Here is a 26,961-nt window from a genome sequence, read left to right on the forward strand (position 1 = left end):
ATACACTGGACATCCAAAAACATTTTTTAAATGGTAGAAAGTTCTGTTTTTCAGATGACGTCTCTCATTTAACTTTGCATCTTATCTCCCCATGTAATTGAATGAAATGGAAATTTAATTAACCCAACTTAAAAATAAATACATGTAATCTTTGACTTACAAACACAATTGAACCCAACATTTCTGTTTGCTAAATGAAGCAATTGTTGTGATGAAGAAAAATAGGAACGATTATCTATACTGCCTTGAAGTCCTAATGAAAGTGAATTTTGCCCCATTTATTTTATTTATTTATTTATTCTTCGCATTTCTAGACCGCCCCCTCTCCCAAAAGGACTCGGGGCATTGTACAACCTTTCTTGCCACCGTTATTAAGCGAATCACCGCAGTTGTTAAGTTAGTAACAGGTTAAGTGAATCTGGCTTCCCCATTGACTTTGCTTGTCAAAGTTCACAAAATTAATCACATGACCCCAGGACACGGCAACCGAGATAAATACAAGCCAGTTGCCATCACATGATCATGGAGATGCTTCCAATGGTTGTATGTGTGAAAAAATGATCCTGCATGGCCTGCATGTAGGAAGACTATGCAGCAGCTGTTCAGTTGTTTCTTCCCGAAGGCAATCTTTGGATAAAGTAAATAGAGTAAGCATAATGTGGCAGAGAGGGGTCTGGGACCCAGTGGGGTAGGAAGCAGGCCCAAGGCCTGCAAAGATTCAGTAGGAAGCAGAACACTGTGTTCCTTAGGGAGTGTGGGAAGCCTGAGTAGGCTGTGTGTAAATTGAGGAGGTGCTGTAGTGAAGAACTGGGCTTGGGCTAGGCTTCCCAACCCCCTCCCCCTTTTGAGGCATCCTGTGCTCTACAACAGGGAGAGCAGAGGTGAGTTCCTACCAGTTCAGACCAGTTTAGCCGAACCAGTAATAATTTGGCGACCTGGGTCGCTGGAACCAGCAGCGACCCAGCCTACCACGCCCCCAAACCAGTTCTCCTATGGCGGCACCATCATTGTAGAAATATAATTTTTCCCCTTTTCTAACGTTTTGCTCATGCGCAGACCTTTGTAGGTACAAATGTGCACTCACATTTTGCATTAGGTGCAAATGCGCACATACACGGAACCGGCAATAATACTGGCAGCAACCCACCCCTGTCGTTAAATGAAGGAATCATGTGGGTAATTCGCTTAATGACCACGATTCTTACAACTGTAATGGACAGGCTCCGTTATGGTTGTAAGCCAAGGACTACCCTTAAGCAAAATGATCATTTCCTCCTTTGGTTTTGAACTTGCTGAATTATATTACTTGGGCCATCATCAGTGACGTGCGGTGAGGGTTATGGCTGGGGAGGCTGGTGACGTCATCAGGAAGGCGGGGAATGGGACCACGTGTGCAGCACACGTCCCATTCTCCGCCTTCCTGAGTGAACATTAAGAGGACCGTGGAGTGCACTGATCTGCGTAGCATTGCTTCCTCCACCAGCGCCAGTCCCTTCCCCCCCCCCACTCCTTCAAGGTCTCCCACCAACCCAAAGCTCGATCCCCAGCTCCCTCGGGCAAGGCTTGAGCGGGGTGAATGGGAAAGCAACGTAAGTGGCTGCGCTTTCACCCCGCTCAAGCCTTGCCGCCTGCAGCCACCGCCCACCCTCGCTGCCCCTTTTGTTGCTTTCCCGCCCACCTCTAAGGCGTGCCAAAGCCTCCTTCGTCCCCCCCCCAGCGCGCGCCCTTTTTATTTCCTGCGATACCCCCCCCCATTTCGGGAAAGCTTTCCCCATTGCCTGGGGGGTGAGGGGGCCAGCTCCTCTCCCCCCACTCCCTCCGTCCCTGCCTCTCTCCTCAGCCCCAAAGCTCCGTCCGCGCGACTCACTTCCAAGGCGGTGGCTGGAGAGGCGCGCAAGAACGGCGAGCGGTTTCCCACCAAAGCGGCGTTTTGTGCGCAACAAGGAAAAGTCCGCGCCGAAGCCCTTGTCTCCCCGAGGTCTTGTTTGCGCTTCCGCCTCTTTTTCTTCGCTCCATCCCGCTCTGGCTCTGGAAGGGCCGGCGAGGTTGGCTCCAGCCGAGAGCGACAGGGAGGAGAGGAAGGGGTAGCTGCGGGCTACCTTCCGCCCCTGCCGTGCGCGCCTCGCTCTTGTCGGAGCCTCGGCCGCCCGCAGCTTCCACTGAGAACTGCAACTCTGCCCGCCTCGCCAAACCAATTTCAAAATCATTCTTTATTCCAAATGCGTACGAAAAGCTGGAAAAGACAGCTGGGTAGATGCGTGTTTGCGTTCCAGCTACCTAGCGCTCTTTTCCACTGATCGCAGACGCTTTTTGTGCGCATTTGGAATAAAGAATGATTTCAAAATTGGTTTGGAGAGGCGGGCGGAGCTGCGGTTCTCAGTGGAAGCTGAGGGCGGCCGACGCTCTGACAAGAGCGAGGCACGCACGGCAGGGGCGGAAGGTAGCCCACAGCTACCCCCTCCTCTCCTCCCTGTCGCTCTTGGCTGGAGCGCTAGGTAAAGAGCGCTAGGTAGCTGGAAAAGACAGCGGGTAGATGCATGTTTGCGTGCCTTTGTCCTCCGGCAGCGCCGACATTTCTGCCTCCGCCCTCTGCAGCTCCCGGGCGCGCTCGCTCTTTCGTTCGGCCGGACTGCCTCGGCGCCATTCTGGCTACCTCCGTCCGGGTGCACCCGGGAGCTGTGGAGGGCGGAGGCAGAAATATCGGCGCTGCCGGACGAATGTTTATAATATTATAATATTATATATATATATATAGTATATAATATTATATACTATTATTTCATGAAGAGAGGTGAGGCCCTGCCTCCCCTGACCACACGTCACTGGCCATCATTATTTAACAATCATATTTTACCCTGTTTCCCTGGAAATAAGATGTTCCCGGATAATAAGCCCAATCAAGCTTTTGAGCGTATGCGCTAAAATAAGTCCTCCCGAAAATATTGCAACACAGCAGCAGCCACGAGGTGACCACGCTCGCCTCCTCCAGCACCTCAAAAATAATAAGCCGTTCCCAAAATAAGGCTTATTTTGCAGGTCAAAAGAAAATAAGACCCTGTCTTATTTTCGGGGAAACACGGTAGTAATCAGAAATAAAATCATCTACTTGCAATTCTATTGATCATGCTTTTTTTTTTTCCTTGAAGGGGAACCTGAATGAACTGGGGAAACTTTTAATGCAAGGATCCTTTAACGTATGGATTGATCATAAAAAGGGTCACTCAAAAGTGAAAGATTTGGCTCGATTTAAGCCAATGCAAAGACACCTCTTCCTCCATGAGAAGGCAATCTTATTCTGTAAAAAGAGAGAAGAAAACGGAGAAGGTTATGAAAAAGCTCCTTCATACAGTTTTAAGAATTCTTTAAAGGTAAGATTTAAAAATACATTTAAAATATATAGACAAATGTTTGGATTTGAAGTTCTGAATCTTGAATTGCGTAATTTTAAATATTTGAATATTTGGCCAAAGACCAGTTACATTGGAATAAAACTAAAATTGCCTTATTTCTATTCTGTTCTGTTCAGTGGTGAATAATCCTGAAATATAGTGACCCTCTATATGTCATAAAAACATAGATTTAAAGCTGTTGATCTTCTCTGCTCCAATGTCTGTTTTTGGAAAATCGGAGCAACAATATCAGTGTACAGTTTAATTAATGTAGTCAATCTGGCCAACAAATGCAATCTTGTTTTCTCTCCATTTCTTGTATACTTTTTCTAAAATGACATAAATTAGGAAATATTTTTAATTATTATTTCCTTATGTACAGTGCCATAATATTGCATGCATGCATAATTGCATATATATATATATTTGAATATTGCTTTTAATTTATTTTGTTTTCTAGATGACTGCAGTTGGAATAACAGAAAATGTCAAAGGGGATATTAAAAAATTTGAAATCTGGTATAATGCCAGGGAAGAAGTTTACATAATACAGGTAAAACCTTTTCTTTAAGTGCTGTTTATGGAAAAAGCTCTTTATTTATTTGATCAGTTTTTCCCCACTTCTTCCAGCTAGGATGCTCAAGAAAGCTAATAAAAACATGAAGACAATAGCATAATTACAAATACAAGAATAATATTTACATAATTTCTGCAGCAATAAGGTCCCTCTTCCAGGTCCTTTCTCCAGGGCCTGTGGGAGAAAGATGATTGGAAAACAGAAGGAAGAAATTTTGTTGCATTTTGTGAAAATGAGACAGTAGCATCCCATTGGAGGTAACAAGAGATAAAATGGCAACTATGATATCCCAATCCAAACCACTCTCCTTTTGCATAAATATACGATGGTATACTCATAAATATTACACAGATATATAATGGGGTAAGACTTTGTCACAATGCTTGCCAGTTTTGACACTGACACAATTCTAACCTCATCTGCTGAAATTCTGTCCCTCCCTCTCTCCCCACCCCCGCCCCTCCCCCTCTCTCTCGTGGACTGGCTGCCTTGAGAAGAACAAAAGAATTAAATTTCTGGTTGTTGTTGTTTTACATAGGCTGCAACTCCTGAAATCAAAGCTACCTGGGTAAATGAAATTAGAAAAGTATTGACCAGCCAATTACAGGCTTGCAGGCGTAAGTTAAGTCTTTCTCATCAATCTCCCTGATATCTAATGCTTAGGTGTAAAATATCAGCATAGAGTAAAAATTGTGTTTATTTTTCTAAACAATGGGATAGGGATGCAAGGTTATTTTTGACATTTCCCTGCCCCAATAAAGAAAAGGCAAGGATAAGCAGAGATGGCGAAGTATATATTATGAGCAAGAAGTGATGGCCATGAGCAAGTTACCATAGGTTACAGTTAGTTACTCTAATTAAAACCCTATTATTTAAGTGAGAATTCTGTCCATATCCAGTACATTGTGATGTTAAAAAAATTGTATACATTTATTAAGGTATTTGGACTGCAGATAAAATAGTTCCCTGTTTGAACAACAGTTTGCCTCCATTCATGATTAGAGAACTTTAATGTTGGTCTCCAAAGCTTAAGCTTGCAAATGAAAGATACTTCTTATCGTAGAGACAGAAGCCAGATTGGGTATGCTCCGTCCATTAACCAGTCAGACTGAGTCTACACTTATGATGTCATCGAGCCTTTGTGGCTCCTCCTCAGTTTTCAGACTCAGTTCAACTGGACTGGCTGTGAGAATTGATCTCTCCTCCAAATTATTTAATTATATCTTTAATTGGTGAATTTTTCCAAAATGTTTTTGTTGTTCCCTTAAATTGGTTCCTTAAATAATCCTTTATTCTACAAATTGGAGGGAAATTCAAAAATGATCTCTGGCTGCCTCTCCTCAGCCGTCTGATTGCCTGCGGCCACGAGTTCACTCAGGAAGCCTGCCTTGCAATCAGATCGGACAGCTCACGAGCTGCGGCTCCACAGCCGTTTTCCCGCGGCGCTCCTTAATTCTGGGCGCGACTGGCTGTTTCGCGCACAGCAGTTCCAGGCGATCCGGTGGCCATTCTGCAGATCGCCTGGCCACACTTACTATTGGCGGCCATTTTGAGGCTCAGAAAAGCCTCAGAGGAAAAAAGTCGGCCATTTTGGACGCTTTAGAAAAGGCGCAAACTCTACAGCAGTCGTTTGGAGTTCCCAGCAACGCGGGATCACCCCAGGTGGACCAGATCAGGAGCGCCTGGCCAGCAAACGGGTGAGACCGTTGCCTATCTTATTGGGGTGTTGATTTATGTTTGGGGAAATGGCTGATCCAGCTATGGATATGAATGCAGGATTAGAGGAGGCAGGGCCATCAGGGGCAAAGAGCAGCAGGAAGAGGCAAGCCAAAGAGGCCCCTTCCTCAGGAGTAAACCCCAACGTGTCTAAAGCGACTACCAGGGCAGAAGAGCGCAGGCAGAAGGCCCTCGAGAAAGAATTTCAGAGGGCCCAAAAACAACAACATAGTCTAACTGCCCAGCCCTCCCTCCAAGGATCACCAAGTGGCATCCCCAGCTCCACCTGTCTTGCCTCCCATGGGCCCTGACCCCCCTCCCAGCCTATTCAGAAGGGGAATTGTCTTCTTCGGAGTCCTTGTCTTCGATGGAACCTGACAACAGAGGCAATTTCTTTGACGTCCCTCTCAATAGGGAGCGCACCTTTCAACAGTCTTCTCTCCCGGTTACACATGGCTCTGGGCCCCACACCATGTACAACTCTCCTGCTGATATGGCAACCATCATTGCTGAAACCATTAAACAGGTCATGTCTGCTGGCCTACAACAGCAACCCCAACCTGCTCCATCACATGGCCATAAGCATAAATCTTCTGCTGCAGCTCAGCAACCTGATCCCTTTGCCTCTACTTCTCAGGCCTCAATTGGCGGTGAGCAAGATCACCTGCGGGACTCAGACCTGTCTGATGATGAGGTAGTCACCCCAGATACTCCTGCCTTTACCGGATTATTAAAAACTGATCGTTTCAAGTCCCTTCTACTTAAGGCCATTAAAGCTGCTAACTTACCATCTTCTGCTTCAGCTTCTACTTCACAAGATAAACTGGCAGAACCGACTTCAACTGAGGGTCCCAGTACCCCGTTCACCGAATCCACAGTGAAAAAAGAGGTGATCCCTGTTCCCTAGATATTCCTGAACGTCATCCAGAAGCAGTGTGAGTCTCCAGGCATGGGCCCACAGCCGACCAACCTTGACAACCGTCTCTACAACATTGCACTAGACCTCACCAAATTCTTCAAGACTCCCCCAGTGGACGCACCGGTTGCAGCCCTGTCTTCACCTACTGTGGTCTCTGGAGCCCCTGAGGAGGTTCTCAAGCCTGAGGAGAAAAGGTCAGATAAAACCTTAGTCAAAAACTATCAGGCTGGGGCCTGGGCTGTAAGGGCCTCTACAGCCAGTTCTTTTTTCTCCAGGGCGGCCCTGGTTTGGATTGAACAGCTTCAGGAGTGCATCGCTCCTACTGACACTAGATCACATAGGGATTTCAACAAGATCAGGGCAGCGGTTGAATTTGTGGCTGATTCTTCCCTTAATGCTGCTAGATTCACTTCTAAAGCCATGGCCTCTTCGGTCACGGCCAGGCATCTGCTTTGGCTCAAGCTATGGCAGACGGAAGTGGCGCCTAGCAACCTCCCCATTCAGTGGCGCCCAATTATTTGGTAATCCACCCGTACCTCACGGAATCTAAAGACAAGCGCAAGGTTCTTTCATCCATCTACAAGAAACAGGACAGTTGGCCCGCTCCCTTCTATAGGAGGTCGCCCTTTCAACCGGCGAATGGGGGACCTTCCTTCCCTCATCCACAACACCAATCCTACACTCCCAGACAGGGATCTCACCAGGACAGGTCCAATAGAAACACGCAGTGTTTCCCCTCCAAGAAATCTTACCGTGGAGGAGGCAATCGGCAATTTTCACATAGGAAATGACTATCTGGACTTTCTTACAATCGGAGGCCGCCTGGCGTTCTTTGCCCACCGCTGGAAGGAGACCACAACAGACAATTGGGTACTCAAAACTGTCAAATTTGGTCTCATGCTAGAATTCCTCTCCATCCCCCAGGAACACTTCGTGCCATGCCCGGTCTCTTGGTGTCCTTGTAAGAGGGCACTGATGGAACAGGCCATTCAGCACCTGTTGGAGATCCGGGCCATCCAACCGGTTCTTCCCCATCAGGAAGGGCAGGAGTTTTATTTCCGCCTGTTTGTGGTACCGAAGAATTCTGGAGATGGAGAGCAATTTTAGATCTAAAAACATTGAACCACCACATTGTTTATCGGCGGTTCAAAATGCATTCTCTGCACACCATCCTCCAGGCAGTCAGGAAAGGCAACTTCTTCACGTCGGTAGACTTGACCAAAACTTACCTTCAAATCACCATCTTCATAGACCACTGAAAATATCTCCGCTTCTTCTATGGGGGGAGGCACTTCCAGTACCAAGCTCTTCCATTTGGTCTATCCTCTGCCCCCAGGGTATTCTCAAAAGTACTGGCAGCACTTGCAGCCCACATCAGGTCATCCCCAGTTCGGATTCTCTGTTACCTGGACGACATCCTCTTGTTGTCCAGGTCTCCGGTTCAGGCAGAAAGAGATCTCGCCCTCACCATTCACACCTTGTGGAATCACGGGTTCGGGGTGAATCTCAAAAAGAGTCACCTCATTCCCAGCACTCGCCTTCTCCACCTCGGGGTCTTGATAGACACCATGGCGGAGAGGGTGTTCCTATCCAACAACTGCATTCTCAGTCTGAGGGAACTTGTCAGGAAGGTGCTACGTCTATGCAAGTCATCCCTTCTTCTTCTCTCCCAAGTCTTGGGCCAGATGGTATCCTGCTTCGGGATTGTCCCGTAGGCCAGGTTTCACAGCAGGAGCCTTCAATGGTTCATGCTTCCACATCAAAAGGCCGACAGGGGCAGCTCTCCTCTCAGGGTCCCCCTTCCCAGACAGGTATTACACTCTCTCAAATGGTGGTGGCAGTCTCCAGCGATTTTGCAAGGGACCTTGTTCAGGGAGCCGTGCCATCTCACACTTACTATGGACGTAGGTCTGACAGAATGGGGGGCACACATGCAGGACCTAGTGGCTCAGGGTCAGTGGTCCCTTGAAGAGAGCCAAAACAGCATAAATTGGCTAGAATTGCGGGCGGTTCGCCTCGCCCTCAGACACTTCCACCACAGAGTTCAAGCCCGACACATATTAGTCCTCATGGACAATACCACGACCAAGGCACACATAAACAGACAAGGGGGAACTTGTTCCTGGTCCCAGGGCAGAACACATCTCAGGGGTCTCCAATGTCCAAGCAGACTGGCTGAGCCGGACAACGATAGATCAGGCGGAATGGAGGATCTGAACCTCTTCCATCGACTGACACTACGGTCCAGCATCCCAGTCCTAGACCTGTTCGCAACAGCAGACAACAACCAGGTACCCAGGTATTACTCGAGGTTCATGGACCCCCGTGGCAGAAGGAGTAGACGCTCTCAGATGCCAGTGGCCCAGGGGTCTCCTGTACGCATTTCCTCCCCTTCCCCTCATTCAGAGGGTAATTCAAAAAATGCTGGAGCAGGAAGCAGAACTGTTGCTGCTAGCGCCAAATTGGCCACGCCAGCCTTAGTATGCTGACCTGACTCGGTCAATCTCCACCCCATGGCACATCCCACGGTCTCTCCTGTCTCTACATCAAGGGTCAGTTTGTCATCCCGACCCCCAGTGGCTGCAATTAACCGCATGGCAATTGAGCAGCAAGCCTTAACAGCTGATAATATTTCCCTCAACGTCATTGCTACCATTCAGGCATCAAGCAGAACCACTACTAACCGCATTTATGATGCCACATGGGGGACTTTTGCTCTGTGGTTCTCCAACCAGACTGTTGACCCACTTAGGGCATCCATTCCGCAGACATTGGACTTCCAGCAGAGGGGACTTGATCAGGAACTTACCCCTAACATGCTATGCCGACAGGTGGCCACTCTGGCCTCTGTTTTGGATGGCCTGGCATCCGAACATCTACCTTCTCACCCCTTGATCTGGAGATTTCTCCGTGGAGCGTCCAACCTGCGTCCCCCTGCCATACATAGATATCCAACATGGGACTTACCTCGTGTCCCAAAGGCTTTGACTTCTGCGCCTTTTGAACCTATGAGATCCACTTCTTTGAAACTGTTGTCCTTCAAAACGCTGATTTTGGTGGCTGTAACCTCAGCCAGACGTGTTTCTGATTTGGCTGCTCTTTCAGTCAGGCATGACTTGTGCGTGTTCCATCCAGACCGAGTTGTCTTAAGACTGGACCTGACATTCATACCGAAGGTCAATAGCTGTTTCCACCGAGGTCAGGAGTTGACCTTACCTGATTTCTGTCTGTCTCCCCATCACGAGAGGGAGCGCAAGGGGCACACCCTTGACGTATGTCGTGCCCTCAAGATCTATATCGACCGCACCACCTCATTCCGCCACTTGGAAGCTCTCTTCATCTCCTTTCACAAGGCCTCCTTGGGTACCAAGGCTTCATTGTCTAGTCTGGGGCGCTGGATAAGAGCCTTTATTAAACTGTCTTATGAACTTCAATCCATACAGGTCCCTGCAAACATTGCAGCTCACTCTACACGCAGCACTGCGACATCTGTAGCTTGGTCCACTCAAACCACCTTGGAAGAAGTTTACCAGGCAGCCACCTGGGCGTCTCCCACAGTTTTCATACGTCATTACAAGTTGGACAAGTATGCATCGGCTGAGGCGGCCTTTGGGCGCAGGGTGCTGCAACACGTGCTTGGGCCATAACGGACCTTTTTTTTACAATTTCCCACCCTAGTGGACAGTCCAGTCTTTGGTACGTCCCAGCCTGGCTGCTGTCTCTACGATAACAGGAAAATGCGTGTGGTCCTTACCTGATACGCTCATTTTCTGGTAGAGTGGAGACAGCAGCCAGCCCCGCCATGGTATGGGTCACGCGAGGGGATTCCTTGTGCGGAGGAGAGAGAGAGAGATACAGTGACTATGGACTTTCACTTTTTGCTCACAATTCTCACTTGAGTCTACGGTTTTCCTTCATCTGAAACTGGGGAGGAGCCACAAGGGCCCGATGACATCATAAGTGTAGACTCAGTCCGATTGGTTAATGGACGGAGCATACCCAGTCTGGCTGCTGTCTCTACCAGAAAATGAGTGTATTGGGTAAGGACCAACGCCCATTTCCCTCTCTTTCTCACTTACAGAAGCTATCCAGCATAAAGCTCTTGAACAAACTCAGAGTTTACCTTTATCTCTCACAGCAAACACCAGGTGAGTCATTCTCTACATCAAAGATTACTTTTTAAAATATTGAAAACAATTGATGCTTTTGGATTTCAAGTGTCATGAGTCAAGTTAGAGATTTAAATTCTTAACTTCTGTGCAGTACTTAAATGTACCTTAGAGGCTTTCCCCAAAAAATAGATTATGGACTCAGGTTATATACATAGTTTCCTAAAACCAGTTTTCCCATGTGGTTTTATATTCTAATGCACAATAAGTCATTAAAAAAAACATCTCCTGCACTTTGTTTTAAAGATCTTTCTGTGATGTAAATCATACACTATTGAGATAACTATAAATGATAACTCTCACTTTCTTCCATGAATAGCCCTTCAAAAAATGAGGGAAGGCACTTGAGAAAACAGGAAATGAGAAATCCAGATAGTCCAGATGGTTGTGTCAGTTCTGTAGCACCAAAGAATCTTGAAAAAAGCAAAGGTAAATTCAAAAGCTTTCCATGGAACCAATTGGAAAAGTTATGGTATGAAACCAAAAATGATGTGGTACTTTATTATATTATGACGTAAGATCTTAGTAAATGTTATAAAATATTAAAATATAGAGGTCAATGCCTATGAAATTTGACTTTCAGGTTTCAAAAAATATGGACTTACCTTGATCCATTGCTGTCCTTAGTCTGGTTTAACAACTACACTAAAATAGTTACCCATCTCCTTTTTGTTTACATTTATTAATCTAGAATCCCAATAAAGTCTGTGCTATGTGCTGGCTATGTTTGTCAATTCTTTGAAGAATTGAACTGTTTGACTCCGGTAAGAACTACTTAGTAAACGTACGTTTGATAGTGAAATTGGTCAGCAGTTCAATTTTCTTTAGTAAATCAGGAATAAGGTTAGACAGTGTGCTCAAGATATAGAACAGATTAATTTTAGGAAAGAAAACAGTAAAAAAAAACTTAGGCAAGTTTATTAATGATAAGTATATGCTAATGGCCGTACAAATCCCTATAATTAAATCAGTGGTATTTCCAGTGTTAATTTGTGTCTGTGAAAAACGAACACTGAGAAACTTTCGTAGAAATAATGGATCTGATTGTTACTACAGATCTAAAGACTGTAGAAGAACTGATCGATCAGCCTTGAAATCAGGAAATAGCAATAGTACTTAGACTTCTTTACTGCTTCATGGTGCTTTATAGCCTTCTCAAAGCAGTTTTAGAGTCAGAATATTGCCCCCAACAATCTGCGTCCTCATTTGACCAATCTCAGAAGGATAGAAGGCTGAGTCAACATATTGAATATTTCATTCAAATGAAGTTCAAGCAGTTATTTATTTATTTATTTATTTTGCCGTGCTTCTATACCGCCCCCTCTCCCAAAAGGGACTCGGGGCGGTGTACAGTCCATGTAAAAATATATCAAGATACAATAAATAGAATTGAATATGTACAGTTAGAATGGAGGAGGTTAAAAAAGAATTAAAAGAACTGTACAGAGCCAGTATATATAAATATAATTTTAAACCCTAAAACACACACAAATTAAATTAAAAACAATACCCCTAAAATAACCAGTTAATAGTACATTTGCCAGGAGGAACAGTTGTAATTATGCCAGGCCCGCTAGTCGGAACAGGTGAGTCTTCAATTTTTGCCGGAAGGAGCGGAGGTCAGTAGTGGTTCTGATGTCGGGGGGGAGGTCATTCCAGAGGGTTGGGCCCATCACAGAGAAGGCCCTACTCCTTGGTGTCGCCCATTGGCATTGCCTAGTGGATGGCACCAGGAGAAGCCCCTCCCTGTGTGAGCGAATTGGCCGCAGGGATGTATGTGGGAGGATGCGATCCTCCCAGTTATGCTGTGAGCAGATAATGTGGGCAGATGATAGAGTAAAAGATGGGATTATGTTCTGCAAGGCTGAGGATGACACCACAGGTGAGAGTCACATACTGTAACAACCGGTTCGCCCAGCGCCAGAAATGTGCATGCGCACATTCCATGCGTGCTGCATCAAAAACACAGCAATATAGGACAGGATTTTGCCCAGGTGGGTGGGTGGGGGTGGCCTGAACCGGTAGCAACCACCACTGGGCGACACTGATAGAAGATGACACTGGATAAAGGGAATGGATAAGAACAAAGAGAGTATAGGAACCATAATAATTGCATAGCAGATTATAGCAACCATAATAGTTTGTATCCATGATAAAATGAACTCAACATTATGAGGAAGCACTAGTTTAATAAAATGAATCCTTCCTTTGCCTGATCTATTTATCTACAGCTCTTATTTGGAAATTATTGAAAATTGTCAGTGTAAAACATGAGTCATATCTGAAATATAGGCCGCACCAAACATGAGCATGTTTTGATCAAAGGTGGGTTGCTAATCTTTTTATTACCGATTCGGGCGCGCTCCTGCACATGTGCAACGCCTCTGCGCATGCCGCCACTACTACCAGTTCGGCCAATCCAGGCTAAACTGACAGCAACCCACCTCTGGTTTTGACCTGGCAGGAATCTTATCACTGTAACCCTGTTGTCAGGGCCGGATTTTCCTATAGGCTAACTAGGCTTCAGCCTAGGGCCTCAAGATCAAGAGGGGCCTTTTATTTTTATTTATTATCCGTGCCACATTTTTTATAAAGGTTAGTACCAATTACAACATGTTTCATTTAATATATTGATATATATCACAGTAATGATGTATTTTATTATCTCTCATATAATTTACAAACTTAAAAATGGGAGGTGAAAGGGCCCCATAAGTGGAATAGCCTAGGGCCTCTTTTCATCTAAATCCGGCCCTGCCTGTTGTCCCTTACTAAGGCTACCAGATTTTGACTCCAAAAATCAAGTTGTCTGGTAGATGACAAAAAGAATTAGGGTTTTCTGTATCCATTCTGAAGATATGAGTAACTGAGGAGGAAGGAAAAATTTGCTGCTGCTGTTGCTATTGCTTGTTTATTCATCAACTCTCCTGGCGAGCAAGCAGCTGGCATCAGTGACAGAAAGGAGGAGAAAGCTCTGTTGATATAAGGACATAATATAAGGAAGATCCCAGAGGATATCTCACCCAAATTCTTATAGTACTCATTAGGGGTCCCCAGTGGTGGGATTCACTTACCTTCTCTACCGGTTCGCAAATGTGATCGCACATGCCGCGTCTGTGCATGCGCAGCGCCTTCTGCACATGTGCAGTGCTCACACATTACATCAGGGCAGATGGGCGGAGCCTCCCACAGCCTCCACTACCGATTTTCCCGAACTGAAGAGAACCAGCTGAATACCACCTCTGGGGGTTATCACTCATTAAGTACGCTGGTTCCTTGAATTTCCATTTATTGCATTGTTCCTTTTCTATTAAACATTATTAAGCCTTACATTCCCACAAAATATACAGAATCTACATGGCATATGAAAAACATTATCTCCATCTGGGTAAAGCTATGCAAAACCAACTGCTTTGGGACATCCATTTAATTATGAACAGGTTAAATATAGCTTCCAGTAATATAAATGATATAGCTGCAGCATAATGAAAGAGGGATATTTATTATTCAGTTCTTTCACAGATGCAAAGTCTGTGTTAACATGGAACAGGGCAAAGTGGGTCAGCGCTACTTACCTTTTACTAACAGCCCAAGGCAGGCAAGGTAACATATTTTTTCTTAGGCCTAGATCATTGAGCTTTCTGCATGGTGTGATTTGTTGTGGCTTTCTTTCCTTGCCTACTTGAGACATAACAGACCTGCTCTCAAACACAGGTTGCTTGCTCAAGTTAGTCCTAGTTGGATTTTGTAGATAGGATTGTCGCCTTTTCATTCTTCATTTGTGCCCATTTATTTAATAAAAGCTTCCTTTTTAGTTCTTTTTAGAATTTCTACTTGTTGTATGGATCTGCATATTTCTGCTTCTAAAGATGTCAGGATGTACCATGTTTCCCCAAAAATAAGACAGGGTCTTTGACCCCTGAAATAAGCACGTGGCCTTATTTTCTGGGAGGTCTTATTATTTTGGGGGTGCAGGAGGTGGCAAGCGTGATCACCTCATGGCTACTGCTGTGTAGCAATATTTTCAGGGAGGGCTTATTTTGGGGATAGGGCTTATTTTAGCGCATACGCTCAAAAGCCCGATTGGGCTTATTATCTGGGGTGGTTTTATTTTCAGGAAAACAGGGTAATCAGAGAGTTCCCCATTTACCATTATGATGAAATCATAATGAGGAGCAATCTAGATGTGTTCCATAATTGTAGCTTCTGACATTTTGTTCTTTCAAGATGTCAGGAGCTACAATTCAATGCAATCCATTGACCTCTGCATTACACTGGCAGTCTATGACTAACTAAATATAAATGCCTTCAGGATCTGGTGGAAGTGATAGTTACAGACTGCAAAAATCACAGAAAGAAAAATTCACAGACACAAGTATCTCTCCTGTGTTTCGTTTGTTTGACATTTCCAGACACTGTCCATTAAAGAAATTATTCTATTTACTGGTAACAATAGGGAGGGATTAAATGTACTTGAATACCTTTAGCTATTAGGAGAAATACATTCAAATTTTCCCCGAACCATCCTGTCAATTGCATCCCACCTATTTTATTCAATAGAAACTAGGTGTCATCATTATCAACTAAACATTTTCTAATTATAAATTGTGCAGTGGTTAGAGTGCAGTACTGCAGGCTACTTCTGCTGTCAGCAGTTTGAGAGGTCGAATCTCACCAGGCTTAAGGTTGACTCACCCTTCCATCCTTCCGAAGTGGGTAAAATGAGGACCCAGATTGTTGGGGGCAAGAGGCTGACTCTGTAAATTGCTTAGAGAGGGCTGTAAAGCACTGTGAAGCGGTATATAACTCTAAGTGCTATTGCTATATTTATGCAGCTATATGTTTACTTTCTTGCCTGTGATAAATAAAGTAGGACAGGAAGATAGAATAGTGAACCAATATAGAAAGATGCATTAAACGATATGGGCAGTTGTTTGAAGTTGTATTGTTAAATAGAGATAATGTATATTTCTGTAGTAGTTACTTATTCTGGAAATGAGTGATTTGAAATTAAATGAAGTGGTTATAATTTGCTTGTTCTAAGCATATTTTTGCCAGTATTGAATGAGTTCCTTGTTTTGTACTTTTTTATATGTTGTAATACAAAATATTAAATAGTGGTATTATTAAATATTTCTATATGGTTTAATGAAAAATTATTCATGTTTGAAACCAAAATTCAGGGAATGTAAGACTAATAGCAGGAAAAAAGAACTAGACCCACTTTTTAATTAATTTTGTTTTGTTATTCCTAGTTCCAAGTGGATTCTTTATCTTTATATTAAAACTATACGTGTGTCTCTGGGTGTATATATCTGAGAGAGAGAATCTCAGATCCCTTATAATAATAATAAATATTGATTGATTCAGGTTTGTCCAAAACCTTTCAATCTCTTGATGCTTCTGAAGAAAATGATGGTTGGTCAAGTGCAGAAGACCCATTTAATTCATCAGATGCAGAAGAAGAGGGAAAGGGAGAGAAGAAATTGGTAACTTTCATCTTTATTGTAGAAATGTGATGAAATATATGGATCCACTCACTGAATAAGTAATCACTAAGGAAAAATCAATGTGTTTTTTTTTTATAATTACAGAAAAGAATTATAGATAGATAGATTTGAACAATTCTAATGTATCTATTAATAACATAACATAATTATAAATTATAATTATAACATTTCTTAAAGGTCCTGAATATTTATATGTGTGAATGTAAAGTCATACACAGAAAGCTGTAATCCTGAAATGTTATAAAATGGGTCTTTAATTTAACCCGAAAGACTGCAATTGGGAACTTCATTATAGAAAAACTAAACTGATACCACTGTTTAGTTATGTCTCAAATGTTTATTTATTATTAAATGTCTATTTATTGTGATAGTTCTAATACTTAGATGGTCATTTCTTATTAAACCAACTGTGGTTTCTCATTTTTATATTTAGGTTCCTGGTAAATATACTGTCATAGCCAGTTATGATAAAGGCAACTCAAACAGCTTGATCCTGAACAGTGGAGAGTTAGTTCAGCTAATCCATGAAGCAGCAGATGGTCTTTGGTATTGTATTTTAATACAAAATATATTGAAATATACTTTTGCCCAATATATATATACCAGGGGTGTCCAAACTTGGGAACTTTAAGACTTGTGGACTTCAACTCCCAGAATTCCCCAGCCAGCATGGCTGGCTGGGGAATTCTGGGAGTTGAAGTCCACAAGTCTTAAAGTTCCCAAGTTTGGACACCCCTGGTATATACTATTCTAGATATATAAGTATGGTTAAGAAATCTTGAAGAAACTTATGATATTGCTTCCTCCCCCCCATCTCCCATTATAAGAACAGTCTTTGACAAAACTACAATAAAGCAAAGTAAAACAATTCAGTACAAATACTGTTTTTCCCCCCAAATAAGAGCTATCCTGAAAATAAGACCTAGCTTGATTTTTACACATGTGCCCAATATAAGCCCTACCCCCAAAATAAGAGGTGGGAAAATGAGAGTCTAACTTGCATTCATACAACTGCTGGAAATCTGGAATGTTCAGAGTGTATATATAAGATTACATTCCAAATACCATCTATATCAGTGGTGGGTTCCTGCCGGATCGCGCACTCCCTTTCGGCGCTAAACCCGGAAGTACGGTCTTGCCCCGCCCCTGGCGACGCGACGACGCTTGCCTGCGCTCCACCAGCTCGGCTGGGAACGGAGACGTTTCTCTGCTCAGCAATGTCTTCAGTGGAGTGGTGGCAGCCTGGCAGGCTGAGCCTGTGTCCCTTTCAGGCACTCCGCTCCGCTGAGGAAACGTCTCCGTTCCCAGCCGAGCTGGTGGAGCGCAGGCAAGCGTCGTCGCGTCGCCAGGGGCGGGGCAAGACCGTACATCCGGGTTTAGTGCCGAAAGGGAGCGCGCGATCCGGTGCGATCCGGCAGGAACCCACCCTGATCTATATCTAAACATGGGGTGGCTATATTGCTTCTGAATTTAGCCATAATGTTTTGATTTCTTGTAGATACTGGGTTTTTCAACAGTTTGACAGCAAATGTGTATTTTTAGGTATCTGAGAAATTTGAGCACAAACAAAGAAGGGTGGGTCCCTATCAACATTTTGATACCATTACTCAGTAACTCCAAATCTGCTTTCTCTCTCAGCAGCTTAGGTAAGGTTCGCTTTGCAGATGTTTGCGTTTAGTTTCATTTATCAAATATATCTTTAAAAAATTGTATTTGCTTAGATATCCCTTCCCCTTAGATGGAATGTTGTACTATACAGATGTTTGTATCTATATTGTTTTACAGAAATGGATTTATTCAGTTTTATTTTTGCAAGTTTCTTTTACATCACTTAGGGAACATTACAGTAAGCAATTTAGAAATATATACAAACCTAATATATATGTGGGGTGTTTTTTTTTCAGAATCTGCGGCGGGTTCAAGTACATTGAGTTCATCTTCAAGTTGTAGTGAAAATTGCAATGTCAGCAACCCCTTCTCAGATACTAAGGGTTAAATTGAAAGTTCCACCACAACTCTCTGAAGATTTAAAACTGCCAATGTGACTATCAGATGTTAAAGAAGTAAAGAAGCATCATAATTGCACATTTCTCAGTTGTTCCTCTTGTGTTTAAAGATGGTTTAGTGGGTATTCTTGAAGAATCTGAATACACTGGTGATGGATTAGTGGGAATAACTCTTCTGGAAGCTGCCAGCATAGAAACCTATCACTCTTCAAGAATGAAATGGATTTTGTCATAGATATCTAAGGAAGAATATTACCAGCAGCCAGTAATTTCCATTGTGTAAATCTGACTAGCTAAAACAATGATTACTAAATTAATATAGAATGTAGAAAACAACTGAAAAACTTAATCTTCATAAATAAATGAATAAAAGCCATCTGGGGTCAAAATATAATGTGCAGGAAATGACAGAGTTGAGTAATTTGCTAATTTGATGTAATACCATAATTCTTTTCTAACTTCATTTTCTGTGGCATTTCCTTTAGCTATGATGAAAAAATTGATAATCTGAAATATTTTTAACACTGAACCAAATTTTAAGACCAATTACTATTGTTTATGGAATTATGATAATTTAGTATTTATTTGGACATACAAATCTTTGTTTAAAAAAAAAAGAAGTGAAAATATTGCAATCGATTTTTGCATTAGTTAAGATGATACTACAATGTCACAAAATTGTCCTCTGTCCTCAAGCTTTTGTCTTTTGGCAACTAGGCCAAAAGCTGTTCAATCATTTTAGAATTTTCTAATTCTCTGTGTGACTGAAATCCTACTGCTGCTTTTTTTAAAAAAAAAAATCAGTTTGTTGCAAAACTGAAGGCGTCTCACACAGGAATAGGAAATAAATTATTAAGTATTTTACTTTCTTTGTGTGAAATAGAGTAATATTGTACAGACAAATTCTTCTAAGAAAACGATTTATAAATCTATCTTGCCAAAGGAAGGACTACTTAAAACAGGGGTGTCCAAACTTGGCAACTTTAAGACTTGTGGACTTCAACTCCCAGAATTCCCCAGCCAGCATGGCTGGCTGGGGAATTCTGGGAGTTGAAGTCCACAAGTCTTAAAGTTGCCAATTTCGGACACCCCTGACTTAAAACCACATTTAAACCATGCTGGATTTACTCATACATCTGAATTAATTTACAGCTCATGCTGGTGTTATGTGGAAATGAATGTTTGACTTTCAATATTTATGAAAACAGTAGAAATATAACAGGTTTGTCTGCATTTTGGCTTAGTGTATATAACCACTGACTTTGATTGTTCCAAATGTCAGAAAGGTTTCCAGCCAACTGCAGCTGACTCTGGTTAGTTCACCAAGATATTATTTTTGTATGTGTGTTTATATGTTTACGTGTTATGTATTAATGTAAAAATATCTATTTATAATCTTCCAGTCCTTGCATTTCAGCTTTTTAAAAAGCATCAGTGTGTAGTCTTTCCAAGGCTTTAATTAATATGCTTTCAGCATGATCTATCTTTCCCTGAACCTTCTCAGAAAATTGGGCCATGCTGGCAAAGCCAGTGTTGGTTCTTTTCTGCTAATCTACTAGCAATATTCTTTGTAACTTATTTTGTAAATATGGGTGTAACAAAAAGAGAAAAGAAACTTTTTTTTTTATTTACAACATTGGCCGAGAAGGAAGAATGTAATGCTGGAGTACATACATAGGGCTTGTCACGTCTTTCCTCTGCCAATTGGCTTGGGAAACAATAAGTGACTTCTTAATATACCATATAAAATGGTCTGTTATCATTGGCTTTTGTAAAGAGCTACCACAGGGAAACCTAGCTCTGCAGAGGGCTCTCCTATCAATTCCTGTTTACTTTATACTTGCCGGTGTCATTTCATGTGCTTGTACATGTATCATTGCACTTTAATAGCCAATATTTCAATTTTTTACTGCCGATGTAAATTACTACTACAGAATCCAGTATCCTTATTGTATGTATGATACTTTGAATAAATTTAAGCATTACTTGTTGGTTGGTCTGAACGTATAGAAGTGTGTGTCTGTGTGTGCGCACTCAAGTGCACATGGGTGTATTATTTTGATTTTGTTTTGTTTCGCAGAACAAGACAAAGCCCATATGGTCTCTATTCCTAAAGCATCATTTCAGATGCTTAGGAATAGAGACTATATTCTCCCCTTTCAAGACTGTCTTCTCCTCTTTCCCCAAAACTATTTGTTTTATAATCTAAATTTGTCTTTTGGCAAGTGTCAGGGCAGTGATCTGGTGACCAGGTAATTTGCTCTTTTGGATTCAAAGACAGTAAGCAGACCAGTAAATAAATGGATTTTAAGCTTTATTATTAACTCAAGCAAACTGATTTAAAAGCATAACATTAAAAAGCAAACCCAAATGTCTTGCAGGCCGCCAAGAGCTCCTTTATAATAGCAGACATACCCCATGGGTGACCAAATTCTAGAGGTACCCCGTGCCAGATCCCGTGCAGAAGCTTCCAATAAACAACAACAGCCCCAAGATTTTTATTAAAATCCTGGCACCATGTTTGGAGTACGCTGTGGGCTTTCTTAATGCCGCAATGTACTCGTTGATCGATTCACCTTCCTTTTGATTGCGAATATTAAATTTGTGCCAGCGGACATGCTTAAACAGCTTGGGAGCGTAGTGTGTCCTCAGCGACTGTTGGAGCACCGACCAAGCGACCAATTGGAGCGGCGTTGGCTCAGATAGGTCTTTGGCTGTTTCGAACACTTCCCTTCCACAGTAACCCAGGAACATGTTCTTCTTTCGGCCTTCAGAAAGGCCCATGTGGTCTTTGGCTTCGAGGAAGCAGTCGAACCTCAGCATATACGATTCCCAGTGCTCGGTGACTGGGTCGTATGGAGTCGGTGGGGTGTGCATGGCCATTTTGTGTTCTGAGGGAGTTTTGAGTTTGCCACTCAAAAATGGCTGCTCGAAGCCACGCTGAGCTCCGGGCTGGATTTACTTGCTGGATTGCTACCCTCTTTTTGGTTCATCTAGTTGCCTTCCAATCCCACCCTCGTCGCCAGTGTTAGATTGGATAAAGGAAAGGCACACTTAGGCTAAAGGCAACAACAGCTCTTTATTGTAACAGAACAACCATGTACAATCCAACGAAGGTTGAGTCTGACAGCAGCCCTTTTATAGGGAGCTGTCAGACCTTTCGACCAATGAGATTGAACCTTTGCTCCCACCGGAACAGCGGACCTTGGTGGAAACCATTATGACAGTTGCTAGTATCTAACGATGTTTATGGTCATGAAACTGCAAGACCTGATCTTGACTGGTTGGCACATGAATGAAATAGGAATCGGATGTTTGGGACTTTCACCATAAGAAAAGCTTTGTAGCCATGTGAAGATTCCCTACCTTTCTCCTGTATGCAATAACAAGAATAAAAAACAAACAAGTTACCTCAAAATGAGTTCTGAACTTCTACACTCTTAATAATACCGGTAGGAGAAAGAAATCAAAATATGTTATTAAACTCAAAATAACAATGGTCTTCAATATTACCACTACAGTAAAGCTTAAAATGGTGTCTGGGCCCGCCAGGGGTTCGGGACCACAGAGGCCTTCCATGCTCCCCCACTCGCCCCTTCTGGAACCCATTTCACCCAATGGTGTGAAAGGTACATATCAGACGACAATTGGATTTACTCCTCCACAGTGGGCAGCCAAACCATAGAGGTGCTGCAGGAAATGTTTTGGGCAATGGGCTTCTGAGATAATGGACAGGGCAGTGGTTGGAGAGAGATTGTGGCATTGCAAAACAATGGTGTTGGATGGGTTCTTACAAGCATATGCATCAGATTACAGATCAGTTGTTAAAACTTCTTACGTTGGCAATACATATCTTGTTTCTCTTTCCTAAAGTCGAGCTTTATGGAAAACTATGGTAGAAACAAAAATCCCCTGTCATTCCTGCATGGGCCTGCCCCACATCGGTCTCTAGAAGTTCTGCTGTAGGCTTCCATGCCACCGAGAGGTCCTTAGGCCTTACATTCAATGGTGCCTCTCCTGCTGGCCCTGACACAGCCTCCCGCACAGTTGTATCAGTTGCCACGGCAGACTCCCCCCAAGTCTGCAGCCTCCAACCCAAGCACTGTACCTTCAGCCATGGTGTGAGCTCTGACAAAACCGTCAGGTTCCGAAGGGTTAAGGAAAACAGTCAAACACAGAGACGGTTTGAAAATGCAGCTTATCTCCTCCAACACGAACTGACCAACAAAGCACTAAGGCAATGAATAAATTGTCAGAGCTGACATCTGGTGCTCCCCAACACCTTTTATACTTTATGTGATATTTGGGATAAACCCCACCCCCGTGCACTTACCCACCCACCCCCCATCACCTCATGACCCAGAGTGAAAACCACCTGGCAGTCATTCATGGAGAATTATGGAGAGTTCTCAGCTGAATTGCTTGTGGAAGAGGGAGATCCCCAGCTGGTAAGCACGATTCCGGACCCGTGGGCTCACTGGAGCTGACAAATAATGTTATAACTTGATTATATTGCTTTTCTTTTGGACCACTAATATTGAGGCTTCAATTTTGGGAGAATAAATAAAAATGTCTATTATGTGTGTAACTTTATATTTAACATGTTCCTTTGTCTTCTACCAGGACTTGTATCAAAACCAAACTAGCTATGATGTGGATTACCTGAATGTTATGAGGGATTATGAAGGGATTATAGAGCCAGTGGATTAGGCACTAAACTAGAAACCAGGAAATTGTGAGTTCTAGACCTGCTTCAGACATGAAAGTCGGCAGGGTGATTTTGGGCCAGTCATACTCTCTCAGCCCAACTCTCACAAAGTTGCTGTTTGTGAGAAAAAAAAATAGGAGGAAAGAGTATTAGGTATGTTCATGTCCTTGTATTATTTATAAAAATAATAAAGGCAGGATAAAAAATCTAAAATATTTTTTTTAAAAGGCAGAGAACAGAATTTCTCAGCCTTGGCCTGTTCAACATGTGTGAATTTCAACTCCCAGAATCACCCAGCCAGCCATTGGAAAATTGAAGTTCTAGATTTTCAGGTGGCCAACATTCAGAAATGGCCCTAGAAGACCATTCAGCATTCAGTGGAATGAGAATCATCCTATATACCATTTTTTCTAAATGAAAGATCTCCATTTGTCAAGTTCAGGGGTTGTTTGTTTGTTTTTGTGGGCACTACAAATAATAAAATCTAGAGGAGTGGTTTTAATTAGGACAGATAAATCTCATTTCCCAGATCCCATTTAAGGGCTGTCCCACAAAATTTCTGTTTTTAAAAATTAAAAATTATGGAAGATCCAAATTATTTTAAAATAATTTATCAGATAATACAACACAATAGCAGAGTTGGAAGGAACCTTGGAGGTCTTCTAGTCCAACCCCCTGCCGAGGCAGGAAACCCTATACCATTTCAGACAAATGGCTATCCAACATCATCTTAAGGACTTCCAGTGTTGGGGCATTCACAACTTCTGGAGGCAAGCTGTTCCACTGATTAATTGTTCTAACTGTCAGGAAGTTTCTCCTCAGTTCTAAGTTGCTTCTCTCCTTGATTAGTTTCCACCCATTGCTTCTTGTCTTGCCCTCAGGTGCTTTGGAGAATAGTTTGACTCCCTCTTCTTTGTGGCAACCCCTGAGATATTGGAACACTGTTATCATGTCCCCCTAGTTCTTCTTTTCATTAAACTAGACATACCCAGTTCCTGCAACTATTCTTCATATGTTTAGTCTCCAGTCCCCTAATCATCTTTGTTGCTCTTCTCTATACTTTTTCTAGAGTCTCCACATCTTTTTTACATCGTGGCAACCAAAACTGAATGCAGTCTTCCAAGTGTGGCCTTACCAAGGCATTATAAAGTGGTATTAACACTTCACGTGATCTTGATTCTATCCCTCTGTTGATGCAGCCTAGAACTGTGTTGGCTTTTTTGGCAGCTGCTGCACACTGCTGGCTCATATTTAAATGGTTGTCCACTAGAACTCCAAGATCCCTCTCACTGTTACTACTATTGAGCAAGGTACCACCTATACTGTACCTGTGCATTTTGTTTTTCTTGCCTAAATGTAGAACCTAACTTTTTTCACCATTGATTTTCATTTTTTTAGATAGTGCCCAATGTTTAAGTTTGTCAAGACCCTTCTGTATCTTAAGCCTGTCTTCTGGAGTGTTGGCTATTCCTGCCATCTTGGTGTCATCTGAAAATTTGATGAGTTCCCCATTTATCCCCTCATCCAGATCATTGATGAAGATGTTGAAGAGTACTGGGCCTAAAACAGAGCCTTAGATAAAACAGATAAAATTGAGAAAATGCATGTTCTCTGTAGGCTTTTTCAGCTATTGCTGCAACATCTCAGAGCAGGGAAGAAAAGGGCATTATATCATTGAAACATTTCCAAATTTTCATAACTTTGCAAGTCATGCTTCCTCTTTTCTGTTTTGCAGAAATTCTTTTCTCACATCTTGTATCATGCACATACTTTTTTCAGGAAACTATTATTTCTCTGTTTTTTCTACTTGATGAATATTTTCCCCCATTCCAAAATGAACAGTCTTTCCCATCTTAACTTTAAAAAAAATCTTTATTTTTTTAAAAATATAATAAATTTATAAATATTAATATAATCATACTTTCTGACAGATAATCTTATACTGCCATGCTGCATTAAGGTCTTCCCTTTTTCCAAATCCTCATTAAACTTTTAAATGTGTTTAGAAAAAATCCAAATTGCTTTTTAAAAAAAGAGATAATACTGCTTTTGTATTGGAAAGGATTCAATTTTCACATATATTTGCAGACACATAACTTAAAATCATAAAACTATGGAGTTTATTATAGTAACCTTTAGTATTGTCTGCTAAATTAATGAATTTCAAAGCTTAGAAGTCTAATGTTTTAATTTTTTAAAATCTGCAGCATAAAAATTAAAAGAAATTATTACAGAACACATCTGTTGTACAAAATTACTGAAGTGTATGTTGGTTCTCAATTTGAAACCAGTTTCTTGTGCATTTCAGGGCAAGGTTATTGAAATCACCAAGTATCTTGCTAGTTTCCTAAGAATACTTACGATGCCACAATCCATACCAAATTTGTTGGGCATAAACAAGGCTGAACTACTGTGCTTAATTCAGTGACAAAGCATGTTATGAAACTCAGTTGGTAGATTGGTACTTGGTTTACCAATCTGCTGTTAGGATTTAATTAAGCAATTACTCTATCTCTCTCTTAACAACACTTCCTTGCAGCACACACAGTTTGTGATTTTGAGTAATTGAACATTGTGCTTTAATGTTGGTTTTTCCATATTTCAGGTTCTAGTTCTCCTTTTTAGCTAGAATTTTGTTCCAAATAAGTGCAAATAGTACTTACAAGCCATAACATTTAACAAGAATTTTGTCACTAGTCAGCACTTATAAAAATAAAAATTTGAATATAAGCTTGAAGGAAAAATACAGTGATCAACTTCTTGTTCAACCACTCATTGGTGGTTGGTGGAACTCATTGGTGACTCTGGGCCTCTCTGACCACCAGTATTGATATTTCACATGAGGGACACATCTGTAATATTTCAAGTAATATTTCAGTCGGCAATGGGTAATAAAATAGGGATTCTTTATTATGCTCATTGGTCAGACTTCTTCCATTTAATGAAGAAATTAATGTCTATTTTACATTTTAAAAACCAAATGAGGTATTCAAGGTGTGTTGAGTGTTATAAACTAACAAACTTGTGCCAGAGAAATCAGATTGAACTGTAGCTATACATTAAGGTGACCAACCGTCCTCCTTTAGGGAGGACAGTCCTTCTTTTATAAGTTCTGTCCTCCCTCGAAAAGTGTCCTCCTACATGTCCTCCTTTTTGATATTTGAAGGCTAATCTGTTGCGCATTATGTGACGTATTTTATTAAACAGTTTTTAATGGTGTTTTTTTTTACTTCATCGCAAGTATATTGAACAGATGTTGAATCTTGTGTTGAGTTTTTATCTAAAGAAATGCCAGACATTAAAATAGACAACAATTGTCTCTTTGAAGAAATTAGAAGACTGAATGTATATTTAAATTCTGAAAAATTAATACAATGGGAAAATCAACATGTTGAAATTGATAAAAGATGGGTGGATATTTTCAGCCATTTCAAAAATGAACATATTCCATGTGAACATTTATTTATATTTGTTCAATTTACGTTGTGCTGCCCTGGAACTAATGCAGCAGTTGAAAGAGTTTTTTTCAATTGCCAATGATTTTTCGACAAGTGAGAAATCGAGATTGAATGTTGATACTCTAGCTGCAGCACTTGCCGTAAAATTCAATATGAAGGATATTTCTTGTTCAGATATTTCCAATATATTGTTAGAAGATGATACATTGACAAAAATATTAATTCAATGGAAAAGTACTCATTTAAATAATAATTAACAGGCATGTAAGCATAATTACAATATAAAACGTTGCAAATGTTTTTATTATGCATATATCATATTTTAGTGTATTATTGTTGCAATGAATAAAATATTTCTTTTACTTACGATATATTTTTTCCAATTTATTTGTCCTCCTTTTCATTGTAAAAAAGTTGGTCACCTTATATACATGAAATAAATCGGAACAGTATCAGGGTCACCAAATAGGGAATTAGGATTCTTTGAGGTTCAGAACTCCCTCCTTGGA

General features: G+C 41.8%; 1 protein-coding gene across 4 annotated transcripts in view; it reads left to right on the plus strand.

Annotated features, from left to right (window-relative positions):
• Window positions 1-20,289, plus strand: part of MCF2L (MCF.2 cell line derived transforming sequence like) — a 118,938-nt gene extending 98,649 nt beyond the window's left edge. The window contains exons 24-32 of one of the 4 annotated variants that reach the window (XM_081946423.1): window positions 3,147-3,368; window positions 3,850-3,942; window positions 4,505-4,583; window positions 10,683-10,749; window positions 11,090-11,200; window positions 16,145-16,259; window positions 16,714-16,826; window positions 17,823-17,926; window positions 18,185-20,289. In XM_081946423.1, the coding sequence (XP_081802549.1) occupies window positions 3,147-3,368; window positions 3,850-3,942; window positions 4,505-4,583; window positions 10,683-10,749; window positions 11,090-11,200; window positions 16,145-16,259; window positions 16,714-16,826; window positions 17,823-17,926; window positions 18,185-18,276 (996 nt within the window). In that variant the 3' untranslated portion in view covers window positions 18,277-20,289. Of the gene's footprint in view, window positions 1-3,146; window positions 3,369-3,849; window positions 3,943-4,504; window positions 4,584-5,310; window positions 5,428-10,682; window positions 10,750-11,089; window positions 11,201-16,140; window positions 16,260-16,713; window positions 16,827-17,822; window positions 17,927-18,184 lie in introns of those variants that run through there. The other 3 variants (XM_081946422.1, XM_081946424.1, XM_081946425.1) reach the window with 3 other exon arrangements.
• The last annotated feature ends 6,672 nt before the right edge of the window (window positions 20,290-26,961 follow it).

This window comes from Natrix helvetica, assembly GCF_964273705.1.
Source record: "Natrix helvetica genome assembly, chromosome: 3".
Lineage (NCBI taxonomy): Eukaryota > Metazoa > Chordata > Lepidosauria > Squamata > Natricidae > Natrix > Natrix helvetica.